The sequence below is a fragment of the Poromitra crassiceps genome, assembly GCF_964638095.1.
Source record: "Poromitra crassiceps genome assembly, chromosome: 3".
NCBI lineage: Eukaryota > Metazoa > Chordata > Actinopteri > Beryciformes > Melamphaidae > Poromitra > Poromitra crassiceps.
Window position 1 is genome coordinate 67,669,997 of NC_139625.1, and position 17,218 is coordinate 67,687,214.

At 43.2% G+C, this 17,218-nt stretch overlaps 1 protein-coding gene across 1 annotated transcript in view; it reads right to left on the reverse strand.

The window, feature by feature from the left end:
- The window catches only part of LOC310772720 (serine palmitoyltransferase 2-like), a 66,074-nt gene extending 52,845 nt beyond the window's left edge, over positions 1 to 13,229 (reverse strand). Inside the window, exons 1-4 of the mRNA XM_083632603.1 lie at positions 13,005 to 13,229; positions 7,444 to 7,638; positions 2,885 to 3,039; positions 1,918 to 2,066 (exon numbers count right to left, since the gene is read on the reverse strand). Coding sequence (XP_083488729.1) covers positions 1,918 to 2,066; positions 2,885 to 3,039; positions 7,444 to 7,638; positions 13,005 to 13,163 — 658 coding nt within the window. The 5' untranslated portion in view covers positions 13,164 to 13,229. The remainder of the gene's footprint in view (positions 1 to 1,917; positions 2,067 to 2,884; positions 3,040 to 7,443; positions 7,639 to 13,004) is intronic.
- Positions 13,230 to 17,218: the final 3,989 nt, after the last annotated feature.

The window sequence follows — 17,218 nt, forward strand, 5'->3', positions numbered from 1 at the left end:
GTCTACAGAAGAGCAATCTCATCTTTAGTGGACTGGTGTAACACAAACAACCTGGAACTAAATGTCTCTAGAACCAAGGAAATAGTGGTGGACTTTTGCAGGAGCCGTGGAGACCACCTTCCACTGGTCATCAACAACACTGCAGTTCAACAAGTGTCCAACTACAAATTCCTTGGTGTGACCATCTCCTCCACTCTGAAATGGGGAGACAACACCACTGCCATCTTGAAGAAAGCCCACCAGAGACTTTTCTTTCTGAGACAATTGCGGAAGTATGGTATTTCTGTGAATGGCATGGCATGGTGCAGTTCTATAGAGCAGCACTGGAGAGCATCCTCACGTGATCGGCCTCGATCGGTGATCTGTTCCGGTCACTCTAAATAGCCGATTCTGTGAGCCGATTTTGACATGACGTGCGCGCACCCCAAAGCACCGAGACAGGCACCCAGCCACCACACCACACACGCCAGCATACCTTCCTCGTTGTGGATTTTTTTCACCGTCAGTGAAGTAGACAAAGCTCGCAGTTTGTCACACATGCAAGTCGAAAATAAGCCGTGGAGACAGAGATGCGACCGAGTCCCGCTCGGCTGGAGTCCAGTCAGAGCGGCTCACTTCACCTCACTGGCCCCTCTCTCTCTGCTCTCTCTCCCCGGGAAGCGGTGCTCCAGCAACCCGCCACCGCGCACAGCCGGCTTGGCGAGGTGAACGCGAGCATTGTGTCGAGTATAACCATTCCCCGACCTGCCTTTTCCATTCCACATCAGCGCTGCTGCCTCAGCCTGTCAAGTCATGTTGTAACGTGACGTGGATACAGGAGAGACTATTTGTTTCGTATTGCAAATAGAACGACATGAGAACGACGGACATAATAATAAAAATGCATCGGACTCACAAGTGTGCAACGTTTTCTGTGCGTGACGATATTTTTTCGGATGGCAGATAAAAATACGCATACCAAACTTCGGACTGTGTGTAAACTCCGCCTGATATTCAGACTGAAGATCGTTACTGTAACTCATAAACTCATTTCCCCTCTACTCAAGAGGACTGGTCTGGAGCCAGTCTATAAACTCCTTGTCCATGGATCATTTTGATGTTCTGTTGCACCTGTTTTCTTTTGGAAAAGTAAATGCATGATAGCTGTGGGATATAGGCTATTGGATTTAATTAAATTTTTGTATTCATTGTATTTGCACAAAAAAGCTCTGGCCAGTAGCCTAACCTGGAACACTTTTATTTTGAGATGCGTTTGAGTGAGAAGGTCCTACTTCATGCAAATGATAAGAATTGTTTATTTGTTTATTTGGATCCCCATTAGATGTAAGAATTGTTCTATGAATCTTAATTTTTAAACAAAGTTACAAAAACGTTTGTGTAAGCTGTCAATTGTTGTTTTTAGAAAAAAAAATCGGAATCGGCAAAAATCGGTATCGGCAAGTCAGACTATTCAAAAATCGGAAATCGGAATCGGCCAAGAAAATGGCAATCTAATTGAAATCTCTCAATGCCATAGAGGCACACTTTGTCAAGCTCTTTTAAGTTCACCCAATGGATCTTTGATGCACCCCAAGGTGCTTCTTCCCATAAGAAAACCCAATATTTGCTGTGCAGGAGGTATGAAGGCAAGATCAAATATTAAACAAAGCTTAATATTTGAATTATGCAAAAACATTTGCTATCTATAGGGAAGTCACTACATCAACTGCTCGCCCAACAAACAGACTATAGTCTATGATGCTTTGTTTACCACAATGAATTCATCTGTGCAGGTTTCTGCTGCTGCGGACAATCTGCATTGCGGTGACAGTCATGGTGGCGGGTGTGTCTGTGTGTGCTGTGGGGTGGGGTGTGTGTGTGTGCTGTGGGGTGTGTGTGTGTGTGTGTGTGTGTGTGTGTGTGTGTGTGTGTGTGTACCCATCTCCTGCCTGGTGCTGGTCACTCCCACGCCGTACCTGGCGGTGATCTGGGCTGCAGCGGCGGCACACAGGCCTGTATTCTCGGCAAAGCCCAGGTAATTGTAGGAGCCCAAGTTCATCACATCTGATATGACGCGACCTGTGTAGCTGAACGGGAACGCGGGTGAGAAAACAGGAAGGGGAGATAATGAGAGAGGAAACCATCGGTGACAGGGATTTATTGTTCATGCAAATGTATTCAAATTGGTACCACTGGTTAAAAAAGAAGATTACAGTGAAATGCTGGACAACTTCTGCCTACAATGTAATTTATAAGTGGCCACATCAGATGTGTGTGTTTAGACAGTGTAATCATTGTTTCTCATAGTATTGATGCAGGTGTGTGCACAAAGGGCTTTCTATCCAACAAAGCTAGTCATCATCCTAAGCTGTAAAACAATATTATATTAATAATATTAATATATTAGTATCAAGCCAATGGATGTTTTGTTATGTAGTCAATCTAGATCACTAGAAGCAACTTACTCTCTCACTTGAAACACACTGAGACCAATGCTACACAAGAAGCAGGTCTGGAGTAACAGCCAAGGCCACATGACTAAAACATCTTTATAGATTTTTCACTTCGCGGTACTTTTCTTTTGCTTCAGTTGTCTTTCGCCATGTTGCAAGTTCTGGTTCATTCCAACTAAAGAAAGGGTGTGTAACTTTCCCAGCTTACTAGTGTTATGCAGGCTAGTAACATTGTCCAGTCCTTCATCTGAAGGAAATGGGTCACTTTGCTTGACATTTGTACAAGATAATAGTGTTAGCACAATTAGGAATAAAACTCAACAGGGACTTTAGACACACACAGTCCACTTCCCTTTGCCATTATGTCATCCTGCTCTGCCCTGTGTCTACTGAGGTCAACGTATTGAGGTCGAAACTCTTTACAGCCTTGAATAAAGATGTGTTTGTCTCACTCGAAAGTCCAGTTGTAGTCATGGGAAACCCGTTCCACCAGGTCCATCTTAGCCCCTGGGACGCTGCATATGGGCCGGTTCCAACTGTCCCTGATCCGCATGTAGAGGTTTCTGGTGTAAAAGTTCTCAAAGTCCTGGTAGAGAGGCACAAAATCCTAGAGGTGGATGGAATGGAGAGAAGACGGTGAGGAGGAGTAGACATGAGGTGGATGGAATGGAGGGAACATGGTGAGGAGGAGTAGACATGAGGTGGATGGAATGGAGGGAACATGGTGAGGGGGAGTAGACATGAGGTGGATGAATCAGTGTCAGTGGAAGTAGGAGCGGTGTCAAACATGACTCCAATGTGTGTCTTATTAGTATGAAAACGACAAGCAAGGTCAATGAACGTCATGCCATCCATACTGTTGAACTGAAGTGGAATTTAATCCTCCCAGATATGTTCAACATGTAGCTGAACACATGACTCAGGGAGTGTACGGCCCATCAATGTTCCTTTCAAGTGTTGGCTTCCTTTCAGAGCAAGCAGATGGAGCTCTTGGGGGAAATGTCTATGTGGGATATCCTCAGGGTGATTAAATGACTTCCCTGCTTATTTCCCCACTAGCTTCCTTTCCTCGACACAACCAAATATCCCAAAACAATGGACTTCATTTATCAGACATTACATAATGAGTCACTTCAGCCAAACAATCTGATTCGTCAAGGATGTGTTCCAAATGTGCTGATAACTCAAAACCACGACTTTCACTTGTTTTCCTTTAAGAATCTCATGATGTACACTCAGTATGTACACTACTATGAACAGAAAGCCTTGCCACTTTAGGGTGTCTTTAAAAAAAAACTTATCAAAGATTTGATGATACTTGGCATGCTGCACAGTTTGAATGTGAGATGTTACAATCTTTTAAAGTGGAGATATTGATCAATGGGGCCCACAAAACCATGGCCTGCTAAGTAATAAAGCATATGTGCAAATATTTTTCCTGATTGCTACTGTAATATCACTTAGGGCCGACTGGCCTTTTAAATAAACATTGAGCTTGAGGCGATAATGTTAGAAATGTCTGAAATACCAGAGCAAGCACTGTAGCCTCCAGCATTGGGAAGCTGCATTAAAAAAAGGCTAAGAAGTTGGCATATATTGAGTTCAGTCCTCTGTGGTCTGCAATTGTGCACGCTATCACTTCGCCTGATTCTCGTCACGGAATGGAAGTCACGGTTCGGTGCGTGAAGCGACAACGAATACGTCGAATCCAGAAGGTGGTGGTAAAGCACCTAAACGCTGTTTGAATGCCATAAACGCCACAGAAGAAGACACACCAAAACAACACAAGGGGCATAGAAATCTGCGTTCACTGAATGGAACGTTTTGTGGAATGTGGAGAGGAAACATTACCGGGGGTCGCTCCAGCGTGTTTACAAGCCGTAGCTTCCATGCTACTTCACAAAACCACAACAACATTGAAGCGTCCAGTTGCACCCCCTTTACCGTCGTCAAAACAACGAGTGCAGAGCAGTATCCTAATGACTTTTATGACTCAGGCGATGAGCTGTTTTGCAAATTCTGTCAACATCAAGCCAATGAGGTAAGCTTGCTAATGTAACGTTAAGTGTTACGTAACGTTACGTAGCGCACAACTATAAAGGACTAAAGGAAAGTCCTCTATAGTTGCGCGTCGCGGCTAAACGTTACATAACAGTAACTGGGTTTCCATCCACCTCTGGATATTCGCATTTACCCAAAATGCGAATATAAACTTGAATGGAAACACCAGAAATTCGAATAAAGGTCGAAATATCGCATAAAAGTTTTTACGCTTGGAGGGGGTGGATTTATCAGCGTATCGACACTAGGAAGATGCGAACTTTTGCAATGGAAACAGATTTTGCGAATTAACGATGACGTACCGTGTGAAATGGTGCTGGACGACCACTTCCCAAAACTTACTGCGTTTACGTTCCCAGACACGCGGACGGCGGCGACGTGGTCCTCCAGCCCCAGCTTCTTCCCACATTATTCTCATCATTGCATGCCTTCTTTCGTGTCTCTGCATCAGGATGTTGATGTAAATTGCTAACGTTGATAATGCCGTTATGAGAGTCCTCCCAAAAGCCACGATGTTTGCAAACACTCTCTCCATCTTGTCATAGACTAGTTGTTGTTAGTATTGTAAGCTATTTTTATGAAGGTGCTATGCGATATCATTTATGTTTACGTTCTAGGCAGCACTGTAAGCTTTTATGTTGAAGGCCGGAAACGGAAGTGTGTGGTGGTTGTTGTGGGGAACTTGAGGCTGGAAGAGTACGAGCAAAGAACTTTTCTTTCCACGCTCTTTGGTACGAGGATGAGAGAATGGGAAGAATAATAAAGCTGGCGTCTCATGGTGAGAGTGTTCAAGTGGGAGTTGCTCCGTTTATTGCTTTTTATATCCAAGTCTAAGCGCAGCCTAACGCTCGGCTACAGTATCATGTCGCTCTTATGACGTCATCCCATCGCGCCCCCTTCTTCTTTGGGTGTCTTTTGCATTTCCCCCTCCACTTTTCCGAGAAGCGCCACCTACTGCTCAACCTGCCGACTCCCAAAACTCGCTAAACAAAACTGAATGGAAACATGCATAAATTCGCATTTTATTTTGCGGATTTTCACAAATTCGCTTGAATTATGCGATACATTTGGATGGAAACCCAGTGACAAAGCTGTTAACTTGTAAACAAGCAACTTACATCGCGTGAGATGACAAGCAAGATGCGGTGAGGAAGAGGGGATGACTCCTTGTCATGTTCCAATAATCCATTATGATGACCGAACATGATCATTATGGTCAACAAAACTTGCATCCAATAACGTTAGCCTACTTACTTGGGAAAGTGAAAGCGTGTCTAACAGCGGGGGAGGGGTGGGTGGGAGGCTACTCCACATGCACTCGGTTTACAAACTTGTGTACAATAAAGATTTAAAGTGGGGGGAAATGCCTTTGCCCTGTCAAACAGCTGGAATACAGACATCTGGGAGGGAGGCGCACCCCACACTTTGAAAATCACTGCTGTAGAGTAAAACCTTTTTGTGTGGATTGCCTAGATCTTATTAAATTGTGGACATTTATTCATTCCCACTTATTAGACACTATTTCTGATGGTAAAATGAGCATAAAAAGCAAAACACAGAATTCAGAAAAATTCAAAGGGAAAAAAAATGAATTTGGGATTTGTTGCTTTTTTCTCCGTTGTACCGTATTCGTACCGAACCATGACCCCGAAACCGAGGTACGTACCGAACCGTGACTTTTGTGTACTGTGACACCCCTTATATTATATATATATATATATATATATATATATATATATATATATATATATATATATATATATATATATATATATATACTGTAGTTGAGTATACAAGGGTGTATTTTTCCCTCGGCTTCTCCAAGTGGAGGCCAAGAGGACTGTATGCCACGTTCTGTTGGACTCAACAAGGGAACAGATGAATAAAACAAGACTTCACACACACACACACACACACACACACACACACACACACACACACACACACACACACACACACACACACACACACACACACACACACACACACACACACACACACACACACACACAGTGTTTACAGGGTTCACACATTTTCATGGATAAACATTTCAAAACTTTTCCATGAATTCTCAAGGATCCATAATATAATTTCCATTCTGAAACACATTACACTGCATCACATTACATGGAAGCTATTGAAATAAAACACACATTTTCCATAAGAATATTCATATAAAATACAAGCACTAAAATCCAATACCAATATTCCGTTACTATGTTACAGCTACAGAAAATAAATATGCCGTTATGTTACATTACGTGGAAGGCTATCTACGGAGTACAGAAGATTACTGTAACAATGAATTACATTACAGTGCATCGCTACGCCCATATAACCTTGCTTGCAAGATGGATAACCTCGCGAGATCAAAAGAGATTCTCTCGACGTATCCATCTTGTCATGCACAGGCAGTTAAGATGATTGGTCGAACCATGCCGGCCCGACCAATCAGCGGCAGCCGTAGGCGGGCTCAGGCTCGTCTGGGCAAGTAGTGGGTACATGGTCTTTGTAGTTCTTTTCACTCGTCAACATGGCTGCCGCCGCGGAAGTGACAGGCAGTCTGAATGAAATTGAATGTAACGTTCCCAATGCTATGTATTAAATTCTAAAAAACGACCCTCAACATTTGGGAAGGCTAAGCCACACAACTAGTTCGTTATAATCTAACTAAATGCTTCGAAGGTGACTTTACGACCTTGAGGACTCAATCAATGAATACCACGGAGATCAGGGCACAGGCACCTTCGGCGAGCTGATTGGTTGAAGTTAACACCCACCAGCGGTGATAGACAGATGGGTCATCCAATCACCTGCCAAGTAGCTTGGAAAAAGTGCCCGCCTCCATCAGCGGTTACTGCATTCCCAGATCGACTGGTTTAGTGAAACTATGTGGAGCTATACCGTCCATCTGGCAGCGTCAGGTTAACGCCCATAGACCTTCTCTTACCTTCTGTTCCTCCCTCTCCCTGGCGATGTGGCACCTCTCAATCTTCCAGTGGCGGAGGAAGTCGCGGAGGTAGCCGAAGACGGTGAGGATGCCGTAGCCCATGTAGGTGAGCACCGCCACCAGCATGGGCGTCTCCTCGAACAACTCATCGAAGGGACGGCTGTACAGGCCGCCATGATGGGATGTCGCTCGGACCTGGGCAGCACACAACCAGGAGATGTCAGTATAGAAAACATCACTTTGAAAAATCACACAGCACTTGGTTCCTATGCATCAAGTTCTTGAGAAAAAAGCACTGATTTGGTTAATAATATAATTAGTAATTATTACCAACTTTACTATTACAGTTAACCTTCATGTATTGCTATGGTAAGAGCTAGAAGATTAACACTCATATGCTTTTTATCATCAGTTGTTTTTTTTCAAATTCAGTTAGTTCTTTTCAGTATGGGGTTTGGCAGTTTTAAATTTCGTTTTCATGCCTCCGCCGGCGATAGCCAGGCCGGAGGCATTATGGATTCGGGTTGTCCGTACGCCCGTCCGTCCGATGTTCGTTAACGCGATATCTGAGGAACGCCTTGACGGAATTTCATCAAATTTGCCTCAAACGTCGAGTTGGACTCAAGGATGAACTGATTAGATTTTGGTGGTCAAAGGTCAAGCTCACTGTGACCTCTCGAACGCCATTTTCAAGCTCGTTAACGCGATATCTCAGGAATGCTTTGATGGAATTTCTTTGAATTTGCCTCAAACATCCACTTGGACTCAAGGATGAACTGTTTAGATTTTGGTGGTCAAAGGTCAAAGTTAAATTTCACTGTGACCTCACGACCGCTCGTGTCATGCTCGTTAACATGATATCTCAGGAATGCTTTGACGGAATTTCATCCAATTTTCCTCAAACGTCCACTTGGATTCAAGGATGAACTGATTACATTTTGGTGGTTAAAGGTCAAAGTTCAAGGTCACTGTGACCTCACGAACCCCATTTCCAAGCTCTTTAACGCGATATCTCAGGAACGCCTAGATGTCATTTCTTCCAATTTGGCTCAAATGTCAACTTGGACTCAAGGATGAACTAATTACATTTTGGTGGTCAAATTTCAAGGTTACTGTCACATCACAACCGCTTGTTTCATGCTCGTTAACGTGATATCTCAGGAACGCCTTGATGAAATTTCTTCACATTTGGTTAAAACGTCAAAGTCTGGACAGACATGCATGTCGACTGCTCACTTGTTTGGCTGAGGCATATGTCCGCAGTGTGGTCGTCCTAGTTATTTATCTACTTTACAAATGATTCAATTTATTTGGTTTTTATTTTAGCTTCAGTTCCAGTGTTAGCATTTTTGTTATAACCTAATGATAGAAGTTCAGAACCGGCCATTTGTGTAACAATTTTCATTCGTTTTTCAATTAGCGTTCAGTAAAAACATTCTCAAACCAAATGCTATCTCTTTTATACCCTGTGCATAAACAAAAAGATAAATATGTAATATATATATATATTTGTTGCTTTAGTTTACAAGATTAAGTCGTGTTAGCTTCTTCACAAAGTTTTTTTTGTATCTTTATTTCAGTTTATAGCATTGTTTGTAACAGTTTTCATCTTAGATTTAGTCTACTATAACCTTGCTCTAAAGCTGTGCCATTTAGGTATTTGTTTTGATCTTATTGGCTCAATAAAAACGACAAAGCATGATTTTGTATTTGTTGCTATTTGAGTGTGTGTGACCTCCTTACCTTTCATCCTAATGAAAAAACATGAGTCTGTCTTTTGTTATGACTAGCGTTTCTGCAACTCACTTAAGATAAGGACGCCTCCCAAGTAATAAGTTATGGTTTGGTCGTCCACTAACTTTAATGTAAGGCAGATGTGTCACCGAGGCCGGAGGAGGACCATTTGAAAGTCAAATAAGGGGCTAGGGACAATACACTCCTAGCTGGGACATGTCAGAATAACAGCATGGATTTTGCTGTAAATCATAGAGATGTCAGAATGACAGCATGGATTTAGGAAGCAGCCAGTGTGTTCCTGCACCGCTATGCAGGTTTTAAACCACAACATGGATTTGAGGACACACACACACACACACACACACACACACACAGATTGATTAGACCGTGTTTTTGCAGTTGTGAAGATGGGGTAGAAATAGCAGAAGTCATTGTGTTTTACAGGCACACACACTACACGACAATACACTACACTACACAGGCCTTATGTGCTCATGACTATTAGGGACTACCGTACATGTGACTGGTCATGCCTCTCTCTCAAATACCTTAGAGACTAGCAACGCTGACATCCGCATGAACCACGGTCAGCTGAGAGTCAGTCACCAGCCACTTGGCTTCCTAGCCTTATGAAACAGGGGAACCAGGGGAAGGAAACAGTCCTGTGTCGGACACAACTACCCACTACCCACAATGCCTTGCTTCCACATGGCCGCTGAAAAGAAAGGTTTAGGCATCCCTCTTTAAAACGATCAACCCTTATTTTCCTTGAGAATCTCAAACTGGAGGCGACGACAACCTCGTCTGTTTTTGCCAACAGGTACTCTACTGAACAAGATGCCGATGTCAACACAGCTAATATCCATGATGGAGGACAGTCACTGTAAATTGTGGCCTTTTGATCACTTTGTTGATCTACAAAATTGCTTCAAAATGCATCTCTTTGTAATTATTTTGTCTGAGTTCTCTGCAAAGTTCAGAAGTTGTAGTTGTCATAGACTGTGTTGCATAGTTGATTGCTCTATTGCTGACAAAAATGTGTTATTGTAAGTCGCTGGAGTTGGATAAAAGCGTCTGCCAAATGACGTAATGTAATGTAATGTAATGCAAAGTACAAGCTACTATAATACGGTGGAGTGGCACACACAGTTGCTCAACTGCCGAGCGGCAAGCACGCAAAGCGTGCAAGGCATGCTAGAAATGAGCACGCGAACGCATGATATTTCTAGTATTTTATAAAAGTGGAAAAATACAACTGTACAAAATAGTTCCCCAACACCCCTCAATGCATTTTAAACATGACATCTGAATCCAGTGTAGGAATTTAGCCAGGGGCAAGGGCAAAAATTGCCCCCAAGATTGATCAAATTTTCTTTTCATTCAATTAATTTAATTTCCGTCTCTAACACACACTCAACACCTGCAAGCTAGTTGCCAGAAGAAGATGGCGAAGAACACACTCACACAAACTGTTGTCCACACTATGCTTTAGCAACTTTATGCAGTAATTCATTTTTTAAGTGCCCCCAAAATTGTGTAAATGCCCCATTTTTAGACAATTTGCCCCCAAATATATTTTTTAAATTTCCTACACTGTCTGAATCACACTTAAAAAAGAAATCGTAAAATGAGCGGAAATAAAGAAATTTCCTTTTCACACTGAGAACAGCGGCACACAGGACAGTGGCACACAGGACAGTGGCACACAGGACAGCGGAACAAAGAACAGTGGCACACAGGACAGTGGCACACAGAACAGTGGCACACAGGACAGTGGCACACAGGACAATGGCACACAGGACAGTGGCACACAGGACAGTGGCACACAGGACAGTGGCACACAGGACAGTGGCACACAGGACAGCGGCACACAGAACAGTGGCACACAGGACAGTGGCACACAGGACAGTGGCACAAAGGACAGCGGCACACAGAACAGTGGCACACAGGACAGCGGCACACAGGACAGTGGCACACAGGACAGCGGCACACAGAACAGTGGCACACAGGACAGTGGCACACAGGACAGCGGCACACAGAACAGTGGCACACAGGACAGTGGCACACAGGACAGTGGCACACAGGACAGCGGCACACAGCAGGACTCCACAGACCAACATTAAAGCAACTTTGTAGCCAAACCATCCTGATCACGTGACCTCACATTCTTGTTTTATTCTGCAGATCAGTCTGGCCTCCAGCCCGCCCAGAGCGATTTCCAGAAATTACAAAGTGCCCGAGCCAATCGGGGACCTGCCTCGTAGTTGAAATGACAACGTAACCGGCCAACCAGGCACAGCCATAAGTGCAGTTTTTGCAGAAATAGACAATAATAGCAACAATTAAACAAGAACAAGAGTATGCACCAGCAGAGTTTATCAGCGGAAAATACATTTTCGCCATTCTTCTGACTGGATTTGGCGATGCCGATTGGCTGAAGGAGTTGTCTGTCATGGCAAGTACTCCCACCCACTGAAATGGATGTGGACGGCTGGAAGTCCAGACTGCTGATACATAGAGTGAAGCGAAGCAGAATGTGAGATGACGCCATCAGGATGGTTTGAACCAGGCTATAGCAACTTTGTAGAAATCACAGGGTGTAAATGCTTTTGTGTGGCATCTGATCATACAGCCACAGAGGACACATTAATTGGAACAGTCATGTGTACACCCAAGGGAAGGGTGGGAATTTCATTAGCCAGGGCCTCTTTGAGGAGAACGGGGGGGAGGGGGGGGGGGGGGTATCCACTACACTTATTCACTTGTAGGAACTAAACTGACAGAAATTAGACCATTTGATACGATTTTTTTGCCTTTTAGATGTTTTATTACAGAAAGTGTATGAAATGACCATCTGTCATTGTGTTACTTATGGATGGAATTATAGTGAAAATAAGTTACCCTTTTCACTGGGGACCCTCTGGAATCCCCTCAAGGACTGCTGGGCCGGGGCCTGGGGATCCCCGGACCCCACTTTGAGAACCACTGATTAGATGACAATTGACAAATTTGTGGGGGGGGGGGGGGACGCACCTCTGAAAATGAGGCAAATAAGCGAAGCAAAGAGAATAATAGGGTTCGAGTCTCTGTTGCATCATTTTAGTAGATAGATTTTAGTTTTAGTTTAGTCCACCACTGGATTCACTGTAGGCTAACAACATTACACTGCAGTCTGTAAGATAAACAAACTGTGGACCAGGATGAGATAGCCTGCAAACTGACAAGCCAAGCTGTTCGATTGGCTTGGTTGGTTCAATTCCCTGCTGCTTTCTGATCTGACGAGAACTGGCCCGTGCTGTACTCTCCTGTATGGACAAAACACGCCCAACTTCATAAACATAATAATAATAGAGTTAGTTTAACGTGGTTTCGCTGGCAAAGGTACCGGGACATCTCATAATACAAGTTTCTAGCAACCTTCTTCAACCCAATACAACAGAGGGGCAGTAGCGAGCAGGGTGAACTGATTTGGAAAAGTTGCGATTTTATTGAAAGTAGGTGCTGCTTGGTGGATTATATGTGTGCCGAATTACAGAGTGGTTCTTAATGATTCAGCAACACTCTTCATTCTGATTTTCGAAGGTACGTACATTTGCCGATAATTGAATTCACTTTAAACTACCAGTTGTTAGAACAGACTTTGGCGTCCAAATAGTGCTGTTCGCGAAATTGCTGGATACCAGGCTAATCCACCTCATGCCTAATTAACTAAACTAAAAACACTGCAGGACACAGAATACGATGTGTACCAAACCCGGTGACACCTGTTTCAGACAATAGACGTGCTTCCCCGGCTTAACTCGTCTCTCCTCCCCGGGCCTCACCTCGTCCTCCTCGGGATGGCAGTGCTGCTGGGGCCGCTGGTGGCTGCAGCGGTGTAGACTCTTGGCCAAGCCGTTCCTCTCCGCTTTCAGTCCGTTCTTGACGCGCTGCTGACACGCTTCTCCGTTGGCTGGCTTGGTCGCCGCCGGGCTCTCAGTCATTGCTGGCCGACGGTTGTGGATCCGCCACGGTTATAACGTGCATGAAGGGGACACGAAGCCTGCCTAGCGCGGTGCAAAGCGGTGACAGTATCCTTTTACAAACACACTCAAAACTCACTAAACACACACTACAGTAACCTGAAATTCCAGCCGCCCAACACCGGCAGTGCACGCCCACAGTGGCTGGTGTGAGCCAATCATGTTGGTGCCCGCAGGAGGGGGCGTGGCTTACCGGGGTTCACACGTGCAAAGGGAGTGGTCCGGTGTATGTGAACTCTAGTCACCTCTACAATGTTTTGGGCACATACAGTAGCCTACTTCGTATAATATTAATATTATTATTATTATTATTATTACTAATAATAATAATAATAGTAAGAAGAAGAAGAAGAATAATTAATATTAATATTATTTTCATTATTATTAATAATAATAATAATAATAATAATAATAATAATAATAATAATAATAATAATAATAATAATAATAATAATAGAGACAGTCCGCATGTCTGGCAACGCCCACAAAATGTTAAACGGCTGGCGCAAGCGATATTTTTTTTTGGATGATGGCGAAGGCTATGCGAAGGCATAACCCGCCCCTCTCTGCCTCTGATTGGCCTAGCGTCAAACTTCCATCCAAACACATTCGCTTGGCTATATCCTGCATTACATCTCTTTCTACAGTCTGTGGTCAGACCATTGAGATATAATATGAATGGAGAGAGCGTTCCTATCTCTTCCCTGTATGTTTTATTGAAGCCAAAATCCGGCCAGATCAGTGAACCAGAGTCTGCGCAGTAGTGCCCTTGATTGAGAACCTCTGAGAGCTCCACGCCCCTCTGAACTTTCTTATGTAGAGCTGCTGTTTCTAGAATGTGCACAGTGCGTTGTGTATTTATATACAGTCTAGCTCTGTAAATATAACACTTTAAGTTGTAATATTTTTTGTCTCGCCAAAAGTAACCAGGAAGAGTCCCACTATGAGATCAGTTTATCAAAATGACGCCTGTACGAAAATCTGATTTTGTTTGTCGGAGATTTCAGACCTCCGGGCTGCTGCTGACTGCTGAGTGCTCTCAGCGCTCTCAGCCCGGGCCGGAAGTGGAGGCAGGCCACTCACTCACCCTCAGCCTCACTGGGGGGATTGCTGTGTTGACTAAGGCCATGTCTACACTAGGCCGTATTGCACTTCGTTTGCACCTATTGTCCACACTACAGTACTGTACCTCTATTGTTTGGAGTGTTAAAGCCGTTTTAAAAACAAAGACGGGCTGAGCCCGTCTTTGTCATCAAACTCCATCTTCGAAAGCGAGTGGAGATACAGATTTTTGAAACGATGCAAGTACTTGTACAGCAGGTGGCGGTAAGCAGCTTGAAGCTGTCGGCGACCCGCCTACAAACAACAGAAGAAGAAAGTGTGTCACGCTGGCGACGCACTTTTTGTGGCGACGCACTGTTTACCCCGCTAGTTGAGAAAAGTGGACAGACGTTTGATCATGGATAACCAAATTCTTCTCAAGTCAAGTCAAGTCAAGTCAAGTCAAGTCAAATTTTATTTATATAGCACCTTTCATACACAAAGGCAATTCAAGGTGCTTTACAAAAAAATAATCGAAAAAACAAGCAGCAAAGCAATGCACATATAAAAAACACATAAAAAACACAGCCGACAGTTTTAGTTAAAATATATACTCAAATTAACAAACATGAAACATTATTTCTGTTTTAAATAAGTTACAAGGCATTCTTCAGTATTATTATTACATGTACAGTCCATTTGTTGGAAATGTACAGGAAAAAAAAATTAAAAATTACAGGCCGAGAGAGGCAGTAGTTTAGTAGCAGTTAAAAGCAAGAGTAAACATAAAGGTCTTTAGCTTGGATTTAAAAATAGGCAGAGTAGGGGCAGATCTAATGTGTTCAGGGAGTTTGTTCCAGTTATGAGAGGCATAGTGGGAGAACGCGGCTTCACCATGTTTTGATTTGGTCCTCGGGACAATTAGTAGACCAGTGCCTGAAGATCTCAGGGATCTGGATGGTTCATAGTGTAGAAGCATTTCAGAGATGTAGTGTGGGCCTGACCCGTTGAGAGATTTGTAAACTATTAGCAGAATTTTAAAGTCTATTCTAAGATTTACTGGCAGCCAATGCAGGGATTTGAGAACTGGTGTAATGTGTTCAGCTTTCTTGGTTCTTGTTAGAACTCTAGCAGCCGCATTCTGAATGAGCTGTAGTTGTTTAATAGCTTTTTTGGGAAGACCATTGAAAAGACTGTTGCAGTAGTCTAGCCTGCTAGAAATGAAAGCATGAATTAGTTTTTCAAGATCTTGTTTGGACATATAGCCTCTAATCCTTGCTATATTTTTTAGATGATAGAAGGCAGATTTTCTTATAAGCTTGATGTGGGAGTTGAAATTTAGATCAGAGTCAATAATAATGCCAAGATTTTTTACCTGGTCCTTTGGCTTCAAAGATAGGGATTCGAGGTGAGCAGTAACTTTGAGCCTATCTTCTTTTTTGCCGAAGACAATTATCTCTGTTTTGTCTTTATTAAGTTGGAGAAAATTCTGGCACATCCAATCATTAATTTGCGCAAGGCACTGACACAGTGTCTCTATGGGGGCATAGTCATCCAATGAGAGGGCTATGTAGAGTTGGGTGTCATCTGCATAGCTATGATAAGCTATTTTGTTTTTTTGCATAATTAGGCCCAGAGAGAGCATATAAAGGTTAAACAGGACAGGACCTAAAATTGATCCTTGGGGTACCCCACATGTCATTTTGGTTTGGTCAGATGTGTAGTTGCCAATGGAGACAAAGTAGTTCCTGTCTTGCAGATAAGATCTGAACCACTCTAGGACCGTGCCGGAAAGCCCGACCCAGTTTTCCAGTCTGTCCAATAGAATTTCGTGGTCAACCGTATCAAAGGCAGCGCTGAGGTCTAGTAACACTAAGATTGAGATTTTACCTGAATCAGTGTTCATTCGGATGTCATTTATAACTCTGATAAGCGCAGTTTCGGTGCTATGATGGGGTCGGAAGCCTGATTGGAAAGGATCTAGGAGGTCATTGGAGGATAGAAAGGTATTGAGTTGTTGGTAGACAGTTTTTTCGAGTATTTTGCTAATAAAGGGAAGATTTGATTCTGTCCTTTTTACTTGTGATCCGATGCATCGTGGTGGCACGTCAGTAGTTTGTGGATATTATCTCCAGACCTCGCATCACCAGCCACGAGGTCCCCGGCTGCCTGCGGTTTGACGTTACCTTCCACAAAATTGAGGTAATCTTTAGCTAACGTAATTGCAAGCATGACATTTAACATGTCCATTTGTCAAATATTACATGAGGACTAACATTCTAGAGAAGCAGAAGTTACGTGTTAATGTTTTAAAAACGTTATTGCATGCTGCACAGCATTGTGTTGGGTAAACAAACGCCCATTGATTAATAACACATGTCGGGAATGATGACCGTCAAGTGATGGGGACACAACAGAGGAACAGGATTTGTGGAAAATGAACGTTATTAAATGCTGCAACGTTAACGGTAATTCTCATGTGTATGGTTTATTTAGCCTCAAGCTCTCCTGAGATTATAACGTTAACCTGTTAGGCTACTATGCACTGCTGATAATCAGTTGTTTCAACATCAGATATACAAGTCAAATGCCAACAGTTTTGAGACTTTAAGAGATTTGTTTTGAACTATTTGTACGCATCTATCTGCCAGTGATCTATCTATATTGTTATTTGCTTGTTTTAATGCTTTTGTCAATAAACATTGCCAACAAATAGCCTTGTTGTTATTGTGCTATGTACTTCGGTAAATCATGTAGGCTACCTGAATGTATCACAATATGATCGCAGAAGGAGCCCATTAGTTGTCTGGTCAGAGGCAGGTTGGATAAAATGATCAGATGTGATAAAGATTGTTGATGTCGAGTGAACACGAACTATGACACAAACCGAAGATTGGACCAGACGAGGCACACCGAAGATTGGACCAGAGGATATGACGACGGCCGAAACAACCGCGACCAGCTTTATATTTATT